Source organism: Periplaneta americana, chromosome 17 (genome assembly GCF_040183065.1).
Source record: "Periplaneta americana isolate PAMFEO1 chromosome 17, P.americana_PAMFEO1_priV1, whole genome shotgun sequence".
In the NCBI taxonomy this organism is placed as follows: domain Eukaryota; kingdom Metazoa; phylum Arthropoda; class Insecta; order Blattodea; family Blattidae; genus Periplaneta; species Periplaneta americana.
The window spans coordinates 34,115,770-34,136,968 of record NC_091133.1 but is presented as its reverse complement, the minus strand read 5'-3'; the positions used below and the strand labels follow the sequence as shown (position 1 = coordinate 34,136,968).

Genomic DNA, 21,199 nt, shown 5'->3' with positions numbered 1-21,199 from the left:
TAAATTAATTAAAGAAATGTAAGTTTTTCCATTACATGTAGGACAAATGTTATATAAAACATAACATATCTTTTCAACAAATCTTCCTTGCAGTATATGGTCTGTTGTCTGAATTTCAGAATGCCATGCTTTACATAATTGTTCTAGTCAGTTAGGAGCTCTAAATATTACAATGAAAAAACTCTAGGAATAAAGATTATTGCTTCTTGAAAAACTTCAAATTTGTGAACAAATTGCACAGAAAAGAACTACATTTCACTTATATGAGTGACATAATAAAAAAACTTCATATTGTTAGCTTTTATATGAGTACCCACATGACAGTTTTTAACCACTTTTAATTTTTTGTAGAATCTCCCTTATTTTATGAAATTGCTGAACTAGCTAAGACATAGGAGAAAAATACTAGAGTTACTAGGTCCATATTTAGTAAAATCTCCTGTATTTTACCATGTATTGTTTCTACTTCCTGTCTTCTTTGTTCTTCTGTGTTTCTCCCGCATTCTTTACACTAGATTAATTAACAATTACGAAGTATTAGTATGATATATTTTTTTGTTAGAAGTTTGATATTAAAAATTATTATTTATGAATTGTAATGGTCATAATTTATAAATATGGCTGTGAGATGAAAGAAATATTTTTAATAAACTATTATCTTGTTATAAAATTAAATGCACTAAAAATACAGTGCAATTATTTTCACTGCCATCATATCCTGTATGGCCAGTAGGTTGAGCGACACTACCAAGAGTGCTGACCATGTGTGTCTGGTAAATAGAGAAAATGTAAAATGCAATGCCAGCCTTTACCTATAGATAATGCTGGAAATGTACATTTGCATAGAGACATGCTTGACATCTTTGTAAAAAATTGTTGTTTACATTGTCTGAAGTTCATTCTTGGAAATTAATACAGTACTAGTTTCCTTTGAATATTGCCTTTCAGTTCCTCCAACATGTGGGATGACTTTTGTAAACTTTGTCTTTTAGGTTTCCCCACATGTATATAAAAATCTCACTTTATCAAGTACGTGAAGTGTGGTGACCATAATTCTACACTAATATTTATATTCAAGTAACTCCAGGAATTGAAGCCACAGCTTTATGAGCTACAAAGTTGTTCGAACTCAAACCATGTGTGTGTTATGAACTACAGCTGTGGGACCATGGAAAAGGTGTACATTTTATGAATGGGTTGTGAATGATGGACAAATAAAACTATCTCTTTTTCTTCTCCAGCAAGGCTTGTTTCCACTTCACGGCTATGTAAATTGACAAAATTACAGCTACTATTTTACTGAAAAAACAGATTATTCATGAGGTTCTCCTTCATAACGAGAAAGGAGGGGAAGAACTATCAGACCATAAGAAAAAATTAATGCTGATAGGTATGCAAATCTGAGTTTATAGCCCTTTTTTCAACACTTGACTAAGATGGAACAAAACAGGTTTCGGTCACTGCTCATACAACAAATGTCTTCCTACAAGTAATTAATCGAGTGTTCCAGGGCGGAATCGTTAGTGTTAATCTGTGGCCCCCTTCCTCCTCTGATCTGACTTCCTGTGATTCCTATCTTTTGGCTTCACTGAAGTGTACAGGACAAACCCACGTACCTTAGAAGATCTCAAGCATAATATCCATCAAGAGATTTCCTCTGTTTCTTGACGAGAATTTGAGCGAATGATGAAAAACATGTTAAATAAGTGCGAAAAATGTAGAAAAAAAGGCAAAGGGCAATTTCAGCACATTCTTCGTTAAATTGGGTGAGTCCATAACATATTACTAGTGTTAACCCAGCATACCTTATGGCCGATAGGTACACTGTTGCTATGTAAATGAAAGAATATTAACAAATGACTATCTTAGGCTTTTTTCTTCTTCCTAAGTGTCCATGAAGATAGTCTTGATCTATCTGTCTTTGTCTGGGGCATTCCAGATCTCTCCTTCCTATGGGCCTGTATTTAAGTGCTAACTTGGGAGTTTGATTCCTATCCATTAAATTAATTTAAACATTATATAACTTGAAACTTTGTGTGCATGAAATGTTTTCTTAATCAGTGGAGTGAAATTTAAATGTTCATTGACAGTAATATTTATTTTATATATAAAAAAAAGTGCACACAGATGTATATCATCTTTTTTGTTGCTACTATGTTTAAAAATTGAATACCTATTCAAATTACAGACCTCCTCCAGATCCTTCTGTTCTTGTGAAACGACCACCTGTAGTAACTGTAATGGGACATATAGACCATGGAAAAACAACACTTTTAGACTCTCTTCGAAACACGTCAGTTGTGGAAACTGAATTTGGAGGTATTACACAACATATTGGAGCCTTTTCAGGTAAATATTTTTTTGTTTTATAACTCATTGTTTCAGGATATTTCAGTGCAGACTTAGAAAAGAGATGGAGGTCTTTTCAATTTTATAACTTAGATTGCACTGTTATCTGAAATGATGAGCTATTTTCAAAGTACTTAGTAAAATTATAACATGATGGCGTAAAATTGTTTGGAAACTATGCAAGCAGATGATAGCTTTCCTCCAAGATTCCAAAATGATGTGTCATAGACAGTCTTCAGTTTTAAAACTTCGTTGACATCTATCAGAGTTATTCTTTAACAGTTGTAGATCTCAGCTTCTTTTATATGTACAATATACCACTCCTGAAAATAATAACCTCTCTTCTCTTGGCTCGATTTTTCTTTCGTCTGTTACTTGCTCATCCCTTTGTTATATAGGAGTCCAAGTGGTCATGAGGGCACTATAATAACAAAGTAATGACGTGTCACTATAAGAACCAGTCAGATTCAGTCTAGCTTGTATTCTTCCACTGGGAAGTACACTTGTGCAGCATTCACTTTGATTGTTTTCTACTATATTATACACTCCTATTTAACAACTTTCGTTACATGCTCTAAACATTATTATATTATCCATTATTGTCATTATTATGATTTAATAATTAGTTATTGTACATTTTTTATTTCAATCTTGGTACCTATCTCTGTTTCATTACTGTGCTTTGTCTTTAATAGCAGCTCAAAATTGAGAAGTTTTTGAAATAAAAAAAATGTGTTGTAGTAACACTACATTGTTAGTGTTAAATACAGTAGTAATAATTTAATAATGGATGAAGGAAACTTACAAAGAGAAGAATTGAAAAAATGAGATTCATGTGTAAGAAATGCAATGATGAAAGTTTTTAGGAGATAACGAAATGCTAATGCATGGTTATATATTATCTGAATTCCCTAACAAAGAATGGCTTCATATTTTTACGTATGGATCCCTACTGTCCAACCAAAACGAAGCAAGTCTGGTGCTATATGACCAATTTTCTAGTTTTATAAATCCTTATTTTGATGGAGAAGTTGAAGTCATCTGTTTGATACTGCAAAATCTGCTATACCAGATCTCTTATTTTCAAATTGTTACACAGAGTAGCCCAATAAAATGTATATACTGTTTGTTCATCAATAACTTTGGAAGAAATTGAGATAAAATTCTCATTTTTGGGGAAATTGTAGCTTAATGTTGTTAGTTGACAGTGGCCAGATGAGCGTGCAGGTGTAGTGTGAAAACAAAATGGCGGATGCAAGGTCATTTGAACAATGGAAGGTGATTTGGAAATGCTATTTTAAGTTTGAAAACATTAGTGAGGTATGGCAACAATGGCAGAACGACTTTCAAACAATACTGCCGATACATCCAACAATTGTACATATTCAGCACAAATTCGGAACCAGTGGTACTGTTAATGATGTGCATAAAGGATGTTCTGAGTGACCTGTAATAGCAACAACTGCAGCTGCCTCTGCAGCAGTAACAATAATTTACACATTCACCACAGAAGTCTGTGAAACAGTTTGCACGTGAAACCAAAGTCAGTCGATCAAGGTACAGTGAATTTTGAAGACTGCAAAGTGGGAGGTGTACATTCCAAGACTGCTGCATGCAATGAATGAGGACGACCCTGATCGACGAATTGAATACTGTGAGTGGTTTGAAAATATGGATGGGAAGTTTGCAAGGACATTGTCTGGTCTGACAATACACAATTCAAACCTAATGGTACTGTAAACCGTCACAATTGTGTGTACTGGACCCGAAAATCCGCACGTCTATCAGGATAAAATCGTCAGTTTACTGGGACTTAATCTTTGATTTGGGTCGTTCTTCTTTGAAGATACAGCTACCAGTGTGGTATATCTCGAGATGCTTCAGACAACAATTGTATCTGCCATCCAAGAACTGTATGGAGACGAAAGATTTTATCTGCAACAAGATGGAGCCCCAGCCCACTACCAACGAGATGTGAGAGTGTATCTGGATGAAACTATCTGAATGATGGATAGGTCGACGAGGTTCTGTCAAGTACCCAGCACGGTCTCCAGACCTAACATCAATTTCAGCCTATGGGGGACCCTAAAGGAAATGCCAACTACACTGAATGCGCCACAAGAACACATTTAAATGTAACGTCATGTGCAGCTATCACATTGAACACGTTACAGAACGTAGTTTGTGGAGCAGTTCAGTGGCATTGACAGTGTTTAGATGCTGATGGTGGCCACTTCGAACACCTACATTAATCTACAATTTCCCCAGAAATGAGAATTTTATCTCAATTTGTTCCAAAGTTATTGATGAACAAACAGTGTGTACATTTTTTTGGGCTACTCTGTGATTCTAAAGCAGCTATTACTGCTGTAGCAATGCATTTGTCACATAAAAATAAAAAGTAAATAACTGTTTGTTGAAAAAATGTTACACCATCTGATGAAACTTAACAAAAGGATAGTACCTGCACACTGTCAATTAATGAAGCTGCTGACCATCTTGCTAAGAAGGGAAGTAATGTCCTACAAAACCCCTTGTCAACTTTATCATTTTCAACAATTAAAAGATTGCTATAATCAACTCAAAATATCCTTCTTATTCTTATTTGGTATTACAGCCCAAGTGGGTCTTAACCTCCTCTATGGCTCTCTTCCATTCTTCTCTATCCATTGCCAACTCCCTCCAAACTCAAAATATCAAGATATACATAATCATATCATTTCCACGAAATTTCAAATAAAAAAAATTGGAAGTGTCTAATTGTAGAACAAAATGTAATTCCTGAGTATCGAAAGTAAAGTACAGTTGCATCCTTTCTATTACTCATAGGATATGACTGTCTATTAAAACTCTTGAACAAAATTGGAATTATTTCTATATCACTTTGCCCATTGTGCGGTCTTCAGGAACAAATGGATTAGAATCATCTTCACCAATGTCCAACTTTTTTCATCAAATCCACTGTGTGTGAGAATTATTGAAGAGCAAGGGAATAGTTTCATTGCCAAGAACTCAGCATTAGTTAACATATTATCTGGACGAAACCTGGCTCTAAAATTGTATGGTTTGTGTTCGAATGAAAGTGAATAATTGATTTATGTGCCTTTCATATCATTCTATAAAAATTTCTCACCCGATTGAAATAGAAATAAACTGTATCTTAACTTCATGATTTTCTCGTCCTTGTTAGTGAATTACTGTTACTCCTTCAGTTTTAATTCATTACACAACTCCAAGCAGCACTGACACATGGTAAAACTAGATGTAAAAATAAAACAACTATAATTTGTAGTCAAAATAATTGTTACATGTAGAAAATTCATTTGTTTCATTCATGCTGCTAATTAAATATACAGTATACACGAACATACCTATACGAACATACAGCAATATGCTAAGAAAATCAAATGGGGGGGGAAAAAAGTAACAACTAAACAAGAAATACAACAGGGATGCTCACTATCCCCAGTTTTATTCAATATATATCTTGATGCTGCCGTTCACCAATGGCAAAACGAGTGAAGTAGTTATTTTACATTAGGAGATACAGTTTTAAACACAGTTTTGTTTGCAGATGATCAGGTCTCCTTTCAGTTTCCAAAGATGAGCTGCAAGTTACAACTTATAAATTACCATAAATAACAAAGGATTATAATCTGCAAATCTCAACTAAGAAATCTAAAGTTATGGCATTAAAGGGGAAGTTCCCAGTTAGATCTAAAATAATTCTAAATAAGATCATAATAGAACAGATATCAAATAAGAACCTTCAAATATCTTGACTGCTTAATATCTTATGAGTGGGGAACGAATTTCTATGTGCTAAAGGAAAGAGATTTAGGACTTTTAGGAGTTTATATACAATTAATAATTTTAATTTTAGTAAATATTCCATTTTAGGTGGAATTTATGTGCAAATAGCTGGTGCTGACAATGAGGGCTACTGAATTGAAGACAAATTTTATCAGTGAAAGAGACTGATTGCTGATTTGTCAGTTTCATTTCGCATAACGGGTGCCTTGACTTGATAAATTAATTTGCAAGCTCTTGCCTAACAGGGCTCAAATGAAGCTGAAAGTAATTTGTAAGTTCTCACCTAACCGGAACAACCTACCACCCTTTTATGCTAGAATGTAGTTTTCCAAATGAATTCGGTCCTAAGAAATTACTATGTTAAATTTGAAATATACCGTCTATACTTATCTAATATAGTATAGACGGTATATTTCAAATTTAACATTGTATTACAATTTGCTTATCGGATAAATCATACAACATGAAATTCCTAAGAAATTAGATAAAATCTTCTTCCCTCCCTTTCTAAGATCAATATGGAACAAACTTGCCAAACCAGTATTTGTCTGTAAGAGAATTTTTTTTACATTTTAAATAGAACTTTTGTAGTTTTTTTTTTTTTTGTGCATGTTTAGTATTGGTATTTTTATTTTAAATATACCCAAAATACTAGAAAGGCACTTATAGGTACAAACATAGCTTTTACGCATTTACAGAAGTTTATGGTTCATTTAGGCATTTTAGGTTCTATAGAATTTTAATAGGAAATCCTGTATACATGAAACATAGAGTTACCTGAATAACGCATGTCTAAGACGTAGCAAAGAAAATAGGTATGGAACTAGAAATCCATTCCCTACTTATGAGTAAGAGAAGGACCTAGATCTGAAAATAAGAAGTTTCCAACATATAAGGTGGGTGCTCCTGTTATGGCCATGTTTCTGATATGGCCACCCCCCTATTGTGAGTTAGTTAACCAAAATATCCGCTAAATTGCAGCAGCATCTTGTTTTATGCATGTTTTTCAAATACTTGTTTCATGAAAACCATCGTACTCCATTCAGTTTTTAATGTTCTGTTGACTGGTGTTGTCGTTGGCGTATCTTTTACGAGTTGTTCATAATCAAACGATTTTCGTGAAAGCTTACCTGCTCCTGATATGGCCATATCTAATGCACCATGGCCATATGAAGTTCATTTCACTTTTATTTTTTCACCTGACAAATTTACATGCCTTATAGCTGGGATTACGCAGAAATTTTGTACTGTAAGAAAAAATAACGTCATCATGTGTTTTTTAATCTGAATTGGTAGAAAATATGTTACATTGTAATGGAAACTTTTTTCTTTTTGCAAATGTGCTGGAAATGTTTGGCATTAGTAGACAATACAGTCCATATAACTTAAGTATTCGCCTTAGTGGAAGCTTTAGAAATTTTGTTTCAGATATAAAATAATGTCGGTCAACATGAATAAGAGGGGATTATGGGCTGAAGAAGCCATGTCCAAGGCAGTGAGAGGTATAAATAGTGGAAAGTTTTCAGTTCAAGGTGCAAGTAAAACGTTTTGTGTACCTAAACATACTTTACGCCGCTATATGCAGAAGATGGCCCATTAAAGAAGTCAAAGTTAGGTGGGAGAACCACCTTGACACCAGAACAAGAAAATAGCTGTGCCAGAGAATATTCTGTTTGTCTTCTGTAGGTTATCCATTGACTCCTAACATTCTGAGCCCGGGCTGGGTTCAGTCTTTGAGCTTTGCATTGTGCAACATCAAGGTTCCTCTTCAAAAAACTGTCGAAACACTTACGACCAGTAGTCCCTTTAAAACGGTTTGTCAGGAAGACGAAGTCAAGGACATGTGACTCTGCGGAGTCTGTGAGAATTTCTACCACAAAGAGTGTGTTGGCCTCACTGCTGCTGACAAAGACATTTTTATTTGTCCCAATTGCGATCAGAAATTTGTTTTCAAAATCTTATTTTTGTCTTGTAAGTACTCTTCTCTTGAATGATTATTCATTTTTGTTTTTGAAGTTAAATTTTTATGTCAATTTTGTAAACAACTTAATTTTTGATGGAAAATTCTGTTTTGACTACACTTTTGAATTCTGTGGTGTTTGGTTAAAGGGGTATGTCATTTTTTTTGTCCAGGTGGAATTTTGTTCCCCAGATGAACACACAAGTTAAATTATACAAGTGGGTGTGCAAAAATCAAAGAATACAAGCAGTTGATGTGTTTTATTTGTGTAGAAAATTATTTGTAATAAGGGTTCCAAGTTTAATTTTCATTTATCTCCGAACTCATTTTTATGACTTATCTCCCTTTACCCAAACACCACAGAATTATAAAAAAGATTATTAAGTATCATGTTTATTCATTTTACACCAAAATTATTTAATTTTAGCACAACTGCGCTATCAAATTGAAAACAATCACGATTTGTAGAACATGGAACAAAGGTGGCCATATCATGTGCACATGTTCCTGATATGGCCACTAGGTAGACTTTTTGAATTTGGAACTTCTTGGACAATTAAAGCTGTTTTTATTGGGAAAGGAAATTGTTTTAAGAAAGTCCATTAGACTGAGAACGAGTAAGAAAAAAGTGGTTTACATTTTTTAAAAAAATGGCGGCTAGAAAAATTCTCAAACCTTAGCATGGCCATATCAGGGACACCTACCTTATGGGGAACTATTCATAGAACATTCATAAATAAGGTTAGAAAAGAAACAATGATCAGATTTTATAAAGTATTAGCAGTTTCACTCTTAACTTATTGATGTGAAAGCTAGACTATGAATAGAACAGACAGAAGAGGAATAGAATCATCTGTAATGCGCTTTTTTAAGACAGATATCAGGACACTTCTTAAGAGATCATATATATATAGTTCCACAATATGAGAAGAGCTCACTCAAAGTATATAAATTTGATGATAAAATTGACAACATTAAAAATAACTGGTTTGAACATATAACTAGAATGGACAGTACCAAATTAACAAGAAAACTATTAGAATACCGATCCTTTGGATGGCATAGTACACAGAAATCTTTGAGTTGGAACAGGCTTTCAGCCTAGCCGTGAAGTAGAAGAAGAAGAATTTAAATATCATGCTAGAAGCACATGAGCACTCATAAGATGTTGCAACCTCGCAAAAGTATTGCTGTCTTTCTCTGTACAGAAACCTATCCTATATGGCGACAATAAATCAGTGTACTGGTATTATTAACATGTGAAGTTTTGTTGAAAATTTTTTCAAGGTTTTGTGTTACTTTAACCTTTGTATCATGTCATACATTCTTTGAAAATTGCTTAATTATATTTATATTATATTTATTTAATTTTAATAATTTATATTTAATTATATTTATATCATTTTTAGGCAATTCATACAAATGTTCAAAATTCTTTTAATGCTTGCATTGTATTGTTAGCTATTGAAAACTATATGAATTGTTGTATTTATGTCTTTTAAGTGAAACTACAAAGTGGGGAAACAGTGACATTTCTGGACACTCCTGGTCATGCAGCTTTCACAGCAATGAGGGCCCGAGGAGCAAGAGTTACTGACTTGATAGTCCTAGTTGTTGCTGCTGATGATGGAGTTATGGAGCAAACAGTCGAGTCTATCAGAATGGCGAAAGAAGCAGAAGGTAGATATTGTATTTATTATTCATAAAAAAACAGTGAACATTTTTTTCAGCATTCTTGAGAATTCAATTGTCAGTTATTAAATCTCATGCTAATTCAAGTAAACATGTGGATTATCCAAAAGGAAGATGTAGTTTGCACTATTTTCTGTTTATCACTGTGCATTGATTATTATTTATAATCCCTTTGCTATTAATTTTCACTTCTTTGTTGCATTTCTGTTGAATGTATGTCTCACATATGGTAAAAAACTCATGGTATTGTAAGGACTCATTTTGCTTATACATATACATATTAATATTTGAAAATGTTGCCATAATTGTATTCAGTTATGATTTTAAGACGGTTAATTGATTTTCTTTTTCAGTTCCTATCATTGTTGCTATAAACAAGATTGACAAGCAAGATGCTGACATTGTAGGTAAACATGATTTATTACTTTTATTAAATATAATACTCCGAAAATATGTGGCTTAGTGGCTACTGCATTGATTTGTTCTCAATTCACTAAGCAATATTGAATATGTCACTTTAGTAATGAAAGGATTTTTTTATTTTTTTATTTTTATTTTTTTTTATTTTTGTTTCACATATCACATTAAGTGAGTCAGAGACACGTAAGCATGAGGAACTATGAAAATACAGATTTAGTTACTTCAGTAAAAATTTATGGGATGGGTCGATAACGACCCTCTAAGCACTTCCTCGAGAATTTGTTCATTATAATGTTTTTATGATTTCTTGTTTTATTTATGGTTTTACACATAGTATGCAGCTCGTTAAATTTAAAAGTAATATATAGACAAGTCATTACCACATTAAATATGCATACCATTTTTTTTATATTTATTCAATAATTTCCCTGACAACTACATTCGCATTCACTTATATTTTACATTCACAAATTTGAAAGGAAACCCAATACTAGAAGAAATAAATAATTCGAAACGCACAATAAATATGGTACATGACATTAGCCCTTAGTTCTACTCATGGTATGGTGCAATGCAGGTATCATGGAGAGGAATATTGCATCTCTTATGTGCTGTTGCATTGCCACAAATCTTGCGTCGCCATCTTTGTTGTTGGGCTATACGAGGCGTGTTCTTAAAGTAAGTTATGTTTTCAATTATAGTCGTCGCATCGCTGCAATCGTTATTTTGTGCATGCGTGTTTTCTTCTTCAGTCCTCAGGCAAGCTGTGCATGCAGTTTCAGAGCTTCAGTCCGTGTGTGTGTGGTTAGTTGTGATCAGTTGAAATGTTTAAAGTGATCGAGCACCCCGCTGACTGTGAGATGCGGTTTGTTATCCGTTTCTGAATGCGAGAAACATCAAACCAGCTGACATTCATCTTCAACTTTGTGAGATGTATGGTGATGATGCCATTAGTGATGGAATGGTTAGGAGATGGGTTAGGAAGTTCAACGAGGGCCGCGTCTCTGTGCATGACGAGCAGCGTACCTGTCGGCCATCTTTGATCAATGACGATTTGGTGCGTGCTGTCGAAAAAATTTATGAGGACGGAGGTTCACAATTTCTTCGCTTTCCTTGAATTTTCCACAAATGTCACAGAGTGTTGTCTACAAAATTGTGACAGATCGAGTACGATATCGAAAATTGTGCTCACGACAGGTACCCAAGATGCTCACCGAGGAACACAAAACCAAACGAGCTTCCAGTGCATTGAGCTTTCTCACACGTTACAGTGAGCAAGGCAAGAGTTTGTTGACCATATCGTGACAGGTGACGAGATTTGGGTATCTCACATGACACCTGAATCGAAGCAGCAGTCCATGGAATGGAGGCACACTACATTGCCAAGGAAAAAGAAATTCAAACAAACCATGTCAACATACAAGATCATGTGCACTGTTTTTTGGGACAGAAAAGGAGTCCTACTCATCGAATTCTTGCCTTGGGGTGAAACCATTAATAGAGAAACCTATTGTCAGACCTTGAAGAAGCTCCGTCGCGTAATTCAGAACAAGAGACATGGGATGTTGATCGATGGAGTTGTGTTGCTTCATGACAACGCTCGGCCACACACAACTCGTTACACCCAAAATTCATCTCGAAATTTGGCTGGGAACAAATTGACCATCCCCCCTACAGCCCGTATTTGGCTCCGAGTGATATCGTAATCGATCTGTCACAATTTTGTAGACAACACTCCGCGACATTTGTGAAAAATTCAAGGAAAGCGAAGAAATTGTGAACCTCCTGTCCTCATAATTTTTTTCATCGACAGCACGTACCAAATCGTCATTGATCAAAGATTGCCGACCGGTACGCTGCTCGTCATGCACAGAGACGCGGCCCTCGTTGAACTTCCTAACCCATCTCCTGACCATTCCATCACTAATGTCATTATCACCATACACCTCACAAAGTTGACGATGAATGTCAGCTGGTTGAAGTTCCTCGGTGGTCAACATTTTGATGGCGATGATGAAGTGAAAACAGCAGTGCAGGAGTGGTTCGCATCACAGGCGGGCGAATTCTACAATGAGGGGATAGAAAGACTTGTGCCACGACTCGATAAATGCCTCAGTAATAGTAGAGATTACATGTTGAGAAGTAATTGACGTGTGGGGAATACAATGCAACAAAAATGGTTCGTAAATATCTTCCCGTTTACTTACTTACTCACAAGAAGCCGAAGGAACTTGGGAAGACCTAACAAGCGCTGGATAGAGACCGTAACAGACCCTTAGGTCTAATACGTGTAATGGTCATGAGGATGAAGAAGATAGCAATTCCAATATTTTTATATCCATGCAGGTGTGAGAATTCGTAATTTGTCATAACTAGTAATGGATCAATGATTTAAAATAATAATAATAATAATAATAATAATAATAATAATAATAATAATATTAACAATAATAATAATAATAATAATAATAATAATTTGTCCCTAATACTACAGACCTACATTATAGACCTTAAAAATAGTCATGTTTCTTGGTCATGTTGTCAACATAGAAAAGGAAGAGTACAAAGTGCTAATCATTTTAATATTTTCCATTAAATGTAATAATGAAATAATAGATGTTTAGTCAGATGCTGTATATTTGTGTGCATGTGCGCATATAGGGAGCTGAATGTGAACATCTGTATCTTTACATTTATGTGGTATATAAAACATAACGTAAATATTTCAAATACAGTACATCAAAGCTACCTATCATTTTCACGTCTGTGAAATTCATGTAACATTTTAGAATAACATATTTAATTTTCATATATATTTAAAATTATCTTCTGTACAGAATTTACTCATTGACTGTAAATTGTAAGGTCAAAAATGACTGGACTAAAATATTGCCTTCAAAATTGACTATTGGTTTGTTAAATGCCAAAGATCGTAAATGTTATGAGCTGTTTGACAGTGTGAAATATTTTACAGTCATCAATGTGTCTTGTATCTTACGAAGATTTTGGACTTTTTAATTGAGTGGCTGAAAAGTAAAGGGGTACAAGTGCACTTTAAAAACTTTCAAGGAAAATTATCTCAAAATTTGAATAAAGAAGCTATTTGGATATATCATTGAAAAAAAAAAAAACAGTGACCAGATGGCAGCACATGATGAGAATTTAGCTGTAACCCTTTTCTACGGATTTATAGAATATTTGTAGTGTGCAATTATCCACTTACATCGATTTGTTAAAAAATATTTTACCCCTTTTCTTTTCATCCACCCAATTGTGTTTAAATTTCTATGTTGGTTTAGAACTGCTTATGATGTCCAATCTCAGGATAGTATCACTTGAGATCTATCCAGGACACTATTGGATTTCAACATCGTTGCAGAGACTTCACATCATCTTCATAACTCTAATCCTGTGAAAGTCTGAAGTCTTATATGTCTTGGATGGCTATTGATATATGATATATATATTTCTCAACATGTATGTATGTATCCATCCAATGCCTACCCACTTCACTTTACGTGATTCGGGTTCTGCATATCGCGGATAGATGGCAGACTGTGACCCATTTTCTAATTGTACTCCACTTCGGCAGGCCACGTTGTACATGATGTGTATCTGTGGAGAGTTATGTCGTGTACTAGGGTGAGTGTATGTGTAAGTGTAGTGTCTGGAATGAATGATGATGATGAAGATAAGGAAGGGAGAAGGGAAAACCCGATGTCAGCATGTAGCTTACTCCTGTCGAATAGCACCAAGGGGTCCACCAAGCTTAACATCCCCGTCAGACGGACGAATCATTATCAACAGTGACATATGTCTTCTCTTCATATGCACTGGGAGAGATTTGGAATTTATCCCAGGCATATTAGTGCATAATCTAGTGATTAGAAGTTGTGCACCACATCTCTCCTAGTCCCGAAGTAGAAATCTTACATGAAAATTTCTGACCCTACCGAGAATCGAACCCGGGCTGGCTAGTCTGGAGGCAGACACGCTACCACAGTGCTAACTCGGCAGGCTATTTCTCAACATATTCGGTCACATTTCTGTATTTGGGCCAGCAGTCCCTTACTTACACTATTTACAACTTTAAATACAGACTTATTGTGACTCTTGAAGCCTGTTCTTACTATGTCTTTCATGTTCCTTCACTTTCACTTAACCATCCTTCTAATTTATTCACTTATCCTACTTCTCTTCTCTTATTCTCAGCTACACTTAAAAACTATTCCTACATTCATTTTCAGTCCCCTTCTCTCATAACTACTAAATACTGTCTTCTTGTAAATAACATAATACATTTTAGACTTATTTAATATAGAACACCTAACCCTTGTTGACTATTTCACTGAAACTTAACCTGTTATTAAATTCGCTGTCTAAACACTTCTTACACAACACGTTAGTGCTCGTACCCTAGACCATTGGTTTCACTTTATTTATAACACTATTTAAATAAGACTATTGTTCTATAACACTGAAAAAGTGCAACAGTTCAATTCCATTTATCCATTACATAACTAAACGTGCTATTATTTCAACTCACTGATACACCATTTCTTCAGATTATAGACAGTGTTTTCTTCCCTATTGTTGCCATGTTCTGCACTCCGAGTACAATTTACACTCTCAATACTTCCCCTTCTACTCCCCACACTTATTTCACTTTCTCATTCACCACTTTCTTCTTTCGTTGGTTCAGCATTCTTCTCTCCCCCCTTTTGCCTTTCACCTCCATGGTCTTCAACTCTGTTGCCATTTTATACTTTGCTTATTTGTCTGAGTTGGTATTGGGGTGATAACATTACTGATCGTCTACTTGGTGGTGTAGTGGTAGTGGTAGCGGCACCGGCAGCGGCAGCGGCAGAGTTAAGGTCATAAGGTCTTCTCTTCCACTCAACCAGGTTTCAATAATATACATAAAATACAAAATTATGTGATAGATTACAAAACAACACAAAAGAAGATACCTTAGAAATCACAATAGTAGAAAATTACAAATAGTCAAGATCAGTTACATAATATAAGGAGCATATAAAATAAAGTAGAAAATTACATATAATCAAAATCAGTTACATAACATAAGGGGAATACAGACATACATACATACATACATACATACATACTGTCATTGCAAGTTATCTTGAACCTTACATCCCCTAAGTCTGTCTTTGGAACTGCTCGGTACGGCGTGTACTCATCAACGTAACGACACGGCAAGGATGCCCCTCCCTCGGGTAACGTGACTCTTTTCAGAAAACGTTGGTTCTTTTACCTTACGGCTCTCTACTGTAAAAGAACTTGGTTCAATACAGACATCATCTTCTCTCGATACTCCGGTTTTGAGAGGAGAACATAGTTTCGTAGCAAGCTTTAATTAACCTGTAATGAGTAAGTATTTAAATATAATCGTGTGTACACTCCTCTCTCATCCGGGCTGGGGAGTTACTACAGCTACTTCTATACATTATATAGGCCTGCATGACTTACACCTTGAGCTAATATGTACATATTCTTATAACAGTATTTTACAGGTTTATTATTTGAATTTACATTAATTTACAATTATACACAATCTATATCCCTATCATTGCTGCCATCATCACTTGGTCCAAAATTAATTATTTCGTCAATGGCATCATCCATTCGGAATTATCTTCTTAATCGTAGGTACTACTTTCTGAACACGATATAATACTTTGACTGTATCCCGAATAACATGTTGATCGAAGTCGTCCACTTCAACTTTACACAAGTCTAATTCTGGAATGAAATAATATGTTTAGTAGAACTATAAGAAAATAATAACTTGCAACAGTAATTCATTATGTCGCTCTCAATACACACACTATTGTACATAACTATTATAGCAATAATTTCTAAACATTACATACCTATTCTTTCCCGGAGTAGTGTGAGGTTCATTCGGTTGTAATTCAATAGTATTTTTTAATTCTCTTCACAGAACTAATACTTTTGCCAGAGTATTTAGTCGCTCTCTCATATTCCTTAGCAAGAGGTTCCAGCAAATATTTGTTTAATTTTTCCTCCTTGCAACGCTTAATTTAATTATATTTGCTATATTTTCTCTTTCTCGGCTATGGATAACAGCGTTACTTTTTCTCCGCAGTGGTGTGATTTCACCATAATTACTACCCTGTGGTTGCTGCTTGGTACGCAGTGAAGTAAATAGCCCTATTTTTCTTGACAAGAGATTATGCTGCGGAGCATGCGCAAATAACTCATTTGGCTCCATCCACGTTACGTGCTTCCTTCCCTCTGCCCCTCTGTCCCCGCTCAGAAGGTTCAAGATAACTTGCAATAACAGTACATACATACAATTTGTAAGATATAAACTGCCCGAGATAAATTCACTTGAGATATACTGTAGTATACGGTTAATATACTAATAGGAAAATATATGTGGGTTACAAGGCATAAAAAGTTGAAAGCAAAATCGTACTAAATGGCATACAGATACAAATGATTAAGTAATATATCAAGATAATAAAAATGAAAAAAAAGAGAGAAGAGAGAGGAGAAAAAAATAACAACTTGGTCATTTAAGACTATCTAGAAGCTTCGGCAAGAGTCTAGTTCTGTTCAATAAAAACATTTCTGAGTAGAGTGTACTTAAAAGATTTTTAGACTCCAACTGCTCCTGATTTCCTGTGACAAGGAATGCCAGAAATGGGCTATGTGTATTGTGAAGGAAACAGAGTATAGAGATGTTTGATGATATGGTATTGATAGAATAAGGTTATGCTGTGAACTTGTATCTCGGGTGTGGTGGGTTGCTAAAAGTGTGAAGCGAGGAACTAGGTAAATAGGTGTGGAATTATTTAAAATCTGATACAGCAAACTGAGTGAATGAACTGAATGCCTCTCTCGTAAACGAAGTCAAGATAATTGTAAGAAATACTCGGAGACATGATCATAACGATGGCTGTTAAAAATGAAACTGACACAAGCATTAGAAACGGACACGAACACCTTAGAATTCATCGCCTGAATGGTATTTTTTGACAGTGTTGATTTCGTTCAACATCCTTTCATTGTAGTCTCTTGTGTCACTGCCCTCATGCCTTCAGCAACCTTACCTTTTCTATTCATACCATTATTATTAACAATCCCTCTTACTCACTCCTTTATCTCTATTCTATTTCTTTCATAAATATTTTCCCCATTTTTTTATGCATTCAAGTTTTCTAAACAAAATTCGACATCAAATAACTCCCCATGAATTTTCAATTTGTCCTTAATTAGTTTTGCATAATGTCCATTTTTCCTAGCTGCTTTCATAAATGGCACTAACACCTTCCTTCTACACCTCATCTCATATTCAAAATCTTCATCTGTACTAATGCTCGAGTCTTCCAATGCTTTCTTACTATCCATGATCTTCTCTTTAATCATTCGGTTTGCCAGTCTGATCAAAATGGGCCTATTTTTCCCATGACCTATTCTATACACCTCTTTAACTTCTCCATTTCCACTGTCAATATCTAACCACTCCCACACACATTCACTATCACTTTATAATATATGTGTTCTAAGTCTGTTCTTTCACCTGTTCTTCAATACCAAAGAAGTTTAGGTTGTTCCTCCTTTTCTCTTCTTCTAAATATTTCACCTTTTTAATAGATTGTTTTCCTTTTGTAGATCGTCCAGTTTTCTGTTAATAATATTGATGGTCTCCCTTAGACTTGTGGTATCCTTTCTCAACAGATCTTTTACCTCACTTATTACTCACTATGAAATGGCTTCCATATGCTACTGCACTTTGCTAAGTTAGCAGGCTTGCAGTGAATCATGTCTTACTCGGTTGTTTGCTCATTGAGAACTGGACAGATTGCTATTACATTTAGAAAGTGTTATTTGTGGTATTTTAAGACTAATGTAATGAAATCCGAAAAGCCCTAATATTGTAGTACAAAGAAAGAAAAGCATAATTTTAAAAACCCATAATGAAAGATTAGACTCTTTCTCAGATGAAATGAAAGCCTAAACGATCCTGTAGTCTATTCCAGATATCAAATGCCCATTAGCAAATTTCAGAAAGATATTCGTAAATTTCAATACTGTATTGAAGTAAAAACTGTCGCTGTTTCTTATGCCTTTGTTGTCAACAGTGTGATGTCCACACCTGTGGAGTAACGGTTAGCGCATCTAGCTGTGGAACCAGGTGGCCCGTATTCGATTCCCGGTCAGGGCAAGTTACCTGGTTGAGGTTTTTTCTGGGGTTTTCCCTCAACCCAATATGAGCAAATGCTGGGTAACTTTCGGTGCTGGACTCTGGACTCATTTCACTGGGATTATCACCATCTCATTCCGACGCTAAATAACCTCAGATGTTGATAACACATCGTAAAATAACCTACTAAAAAAAAACAGTGTGATGTTTCATGTAGTTATAAGTTTGTAACACGGTATCGTGTTACTTGTGTACTTTTGGCGGTTCAGAGTTATTACTGTGATGTAATCATTTTGAAATATTGAAGTGCTGGATGCTTCTACATTGATGTGACAATGATTTACAAATACTCTTAAAATGTATTGTTGATAGATAGTGGCTGGTACATTGCCTGTCTTGGTAGTGCTCTTTCATAGTCTCCTGTATCAGATATTTAATGATTAAAGTGTATAGTAGTACTTCTGTGATGTATTCAAAATATGTACAACTTTTCTAAAGGACCACAATGTTGTTGTTAATAATATTATTAGAGCATAACTCAGTTGTACTGAAATATCCTTTCTATATTTATTCAAAAGAGCATTTTCGAAAATTTAGGAGCTCTGGTATGTATTGTACTTTTTAATTTCAGGAACGCACGAAAGATATGCTGGTACAGCATGGTGTTCAGGTTGAAGATAGAGGCGGAGATATTCAAGCAGTTCCAGTGTCAGCTCTAGCAGGAACTAACCTTGAAACCTTGACTGAAGCAATTGCACTGCAGGCAGAATTGATGAATTTGAAAGGAGATCCAAGTGGTTTGGTGGAAGGGGTAGTTGTCGAATCGAAGACAGATCCAAGACGAGGGTATGAACATTTGGTTGTGCAGTTAAATTGAATAACAAAAATAGTCAATAGATTACCACCTTATTGTGAAGAGTTGTATAAATTAGTGGTACTCACATGGAGCTCTCAGAGAGGTTTATTGCGGCTCTTGAACTAATTTACTATAACAACACTTTGAGAATTATTTTTTAATTTCTGTAATGTGCAACTGAAAAAAACTTTGGTTACCCTGCATCATTACTGCTAGTGAATGTGTTCAACAACGACTCATATTTGTTTTCTTCAAAAAAGGTAATGTCATGTCTCTTGTGCTTATTATGTCATGATATAATAATGGGTTATACAGTAGCGTGCAAAATACTCAAACGGGATAAAAAAAGGATCTAAGACATACCTCAGTAATCTATGTGGCCTCCCTTGTTCCTAATAACAGTTCTGAGACGATTTGGCATGGATTCCACTAATTTCCCACAAATATTCATTTCTTCATTGCGAAACCATACACCAATGAGGGCAGAAATCATCTTCTCCTTTGTAGAACAATCCATTTTTTGCATTCTTCTTTTGCAAATTGACCACAGGTTCTCAATGTGGTTGATGTCGGGTGAGTTGCCTGGCCAGGGGAGTACCTGAATATTCTTCTTGTTGAATTCTGTAGTTTTTCGAGACATATGGCATGGTGCCAGGTCTTGTTGGAACACACCTCTGCCATCTGGAAATGATTTTTGCAGCTGGGGTACGATTCTGGTTTCCAATAAGTGAATATATTTGTCAGAATTCATCATTCCCTTGATAGGTATTAATGCTCCAGGCCCTTCATGTGTAAAACAACCCCAAAACATTACTTTAGGGGGGTATTTGGGTACTTGTTGGAGATGAGCTGCTGTTACTTTTTCGGATCCTTTCTGTACGTAAGAAACACAGTGGCCGTGGACCTCGAAATGAGACTCATCGGAAAAAAGTACATTCTTCCAGTCATTCACTGTCCAGTGTTAATGTAATTTTGCCCACATTAAGCGTTTTTTGCACATAACAGGGGTTAGCAGTTGCTTCTTAATAGGCTTACGAGCCCTTCGTCCAGCTTCCAAAAGCCTACACCGCACTGTTGTGACGTGAATATTCGCCCCAGTGGTAGCCATTAACATGCGGGTTAAGTCGACAGCAGTTAGTCTAGGATTTAATTTACTTTTCCTGACAATTAAACGATCATCTGCAGGTGAAGTCTTCCTTTTCTGGCCACAGTTTCCTTTTTTCTGGGGTGTGATGGATCCAGTCTCCCTGTATCGTTTTATGATCGAATTAACAGTAGCCAAACCGATGTGACATTCTGCAGCAGTTTGCCTCTGTGTCATAGAAGAATGCTCTGCTAATGTTATAATTTTAGACCGTTTTCGTGGAGTTGTATCCATTTGTGAAGGCGACAGAATGTACACAGGATTGCAGTATTAAGTCTTCAACACAACTGAAATGCTTATAAGTACAAAACAACAGGCAAAATGTCACATATTATAAAAAAAATAATGACAGACCTTCAACAATGGAATTACACGTACTACAGATGTCAATTAAAGCGGTATGAGCAGCTGTGAGGCCAACAATGACAGAAAATGTAAAAATATGTCGTGTTAGGGTTAATTTGCATGCTACTGTAAGTGTTTCTATCTTAATAGACATTACAATAGCCTGCATTCTAATTTTGATAACAAGTATCCAAAATATTCTCAATCAAGAATAGAAAAACTGAAAAGTTAAAAAATGTCAGTTATAACCTGAACAGAAAGTAATGTATGGGGAATTCCATGTCAAATCAACACAAAAAAGTGGACTTTTCAACCCGACCACCTCAGATTTTCATTAAATTTGGTAGGATGGTAAAGAACCTTAAGTTAAGTAATTATGTAAAATTTTAGCCCTCAATAATGCACGATATCCCTACAGCAATTCTG

The 21,199-nt window shown here is 35.2% G+C and overlaps 1 protein-coding gene across 4 annotated transcripts in view; it reads left to right on the top strand.

Annotated features, from left to right (window-relative positions):
* Positions 1–21,199, top strand: part of mIF2 (mitochondrial translation initiation factor 2) — a 104,623-nt gene that overhangs the window by 37,221 nt on the left and 46,203 nt on the right. For all 4 annotated transcript variants that reach the window (XM_069816202.1, XM_069816205.1, XM_069816203.1 and 1 more), the window contains 4 exons: positions 2,189–2,349; positions 9,626–9,802; positions 10,168–10,217; positions 19,060–19,274. In XM_069816202.1, the coding sequence (XP_069672303.1) occupies positions 2,189–2,349; positions 9,626–9,802; positions 10,168–10,217; positions 19,060–19,274 (603 nt within the window). The remainder of the gene's footprint in view (positions 1–2,188; positions 2,350–9,625; positions 9,803–10,167; positions 10,218–19,059; positions 19,275–21,199) is intronic.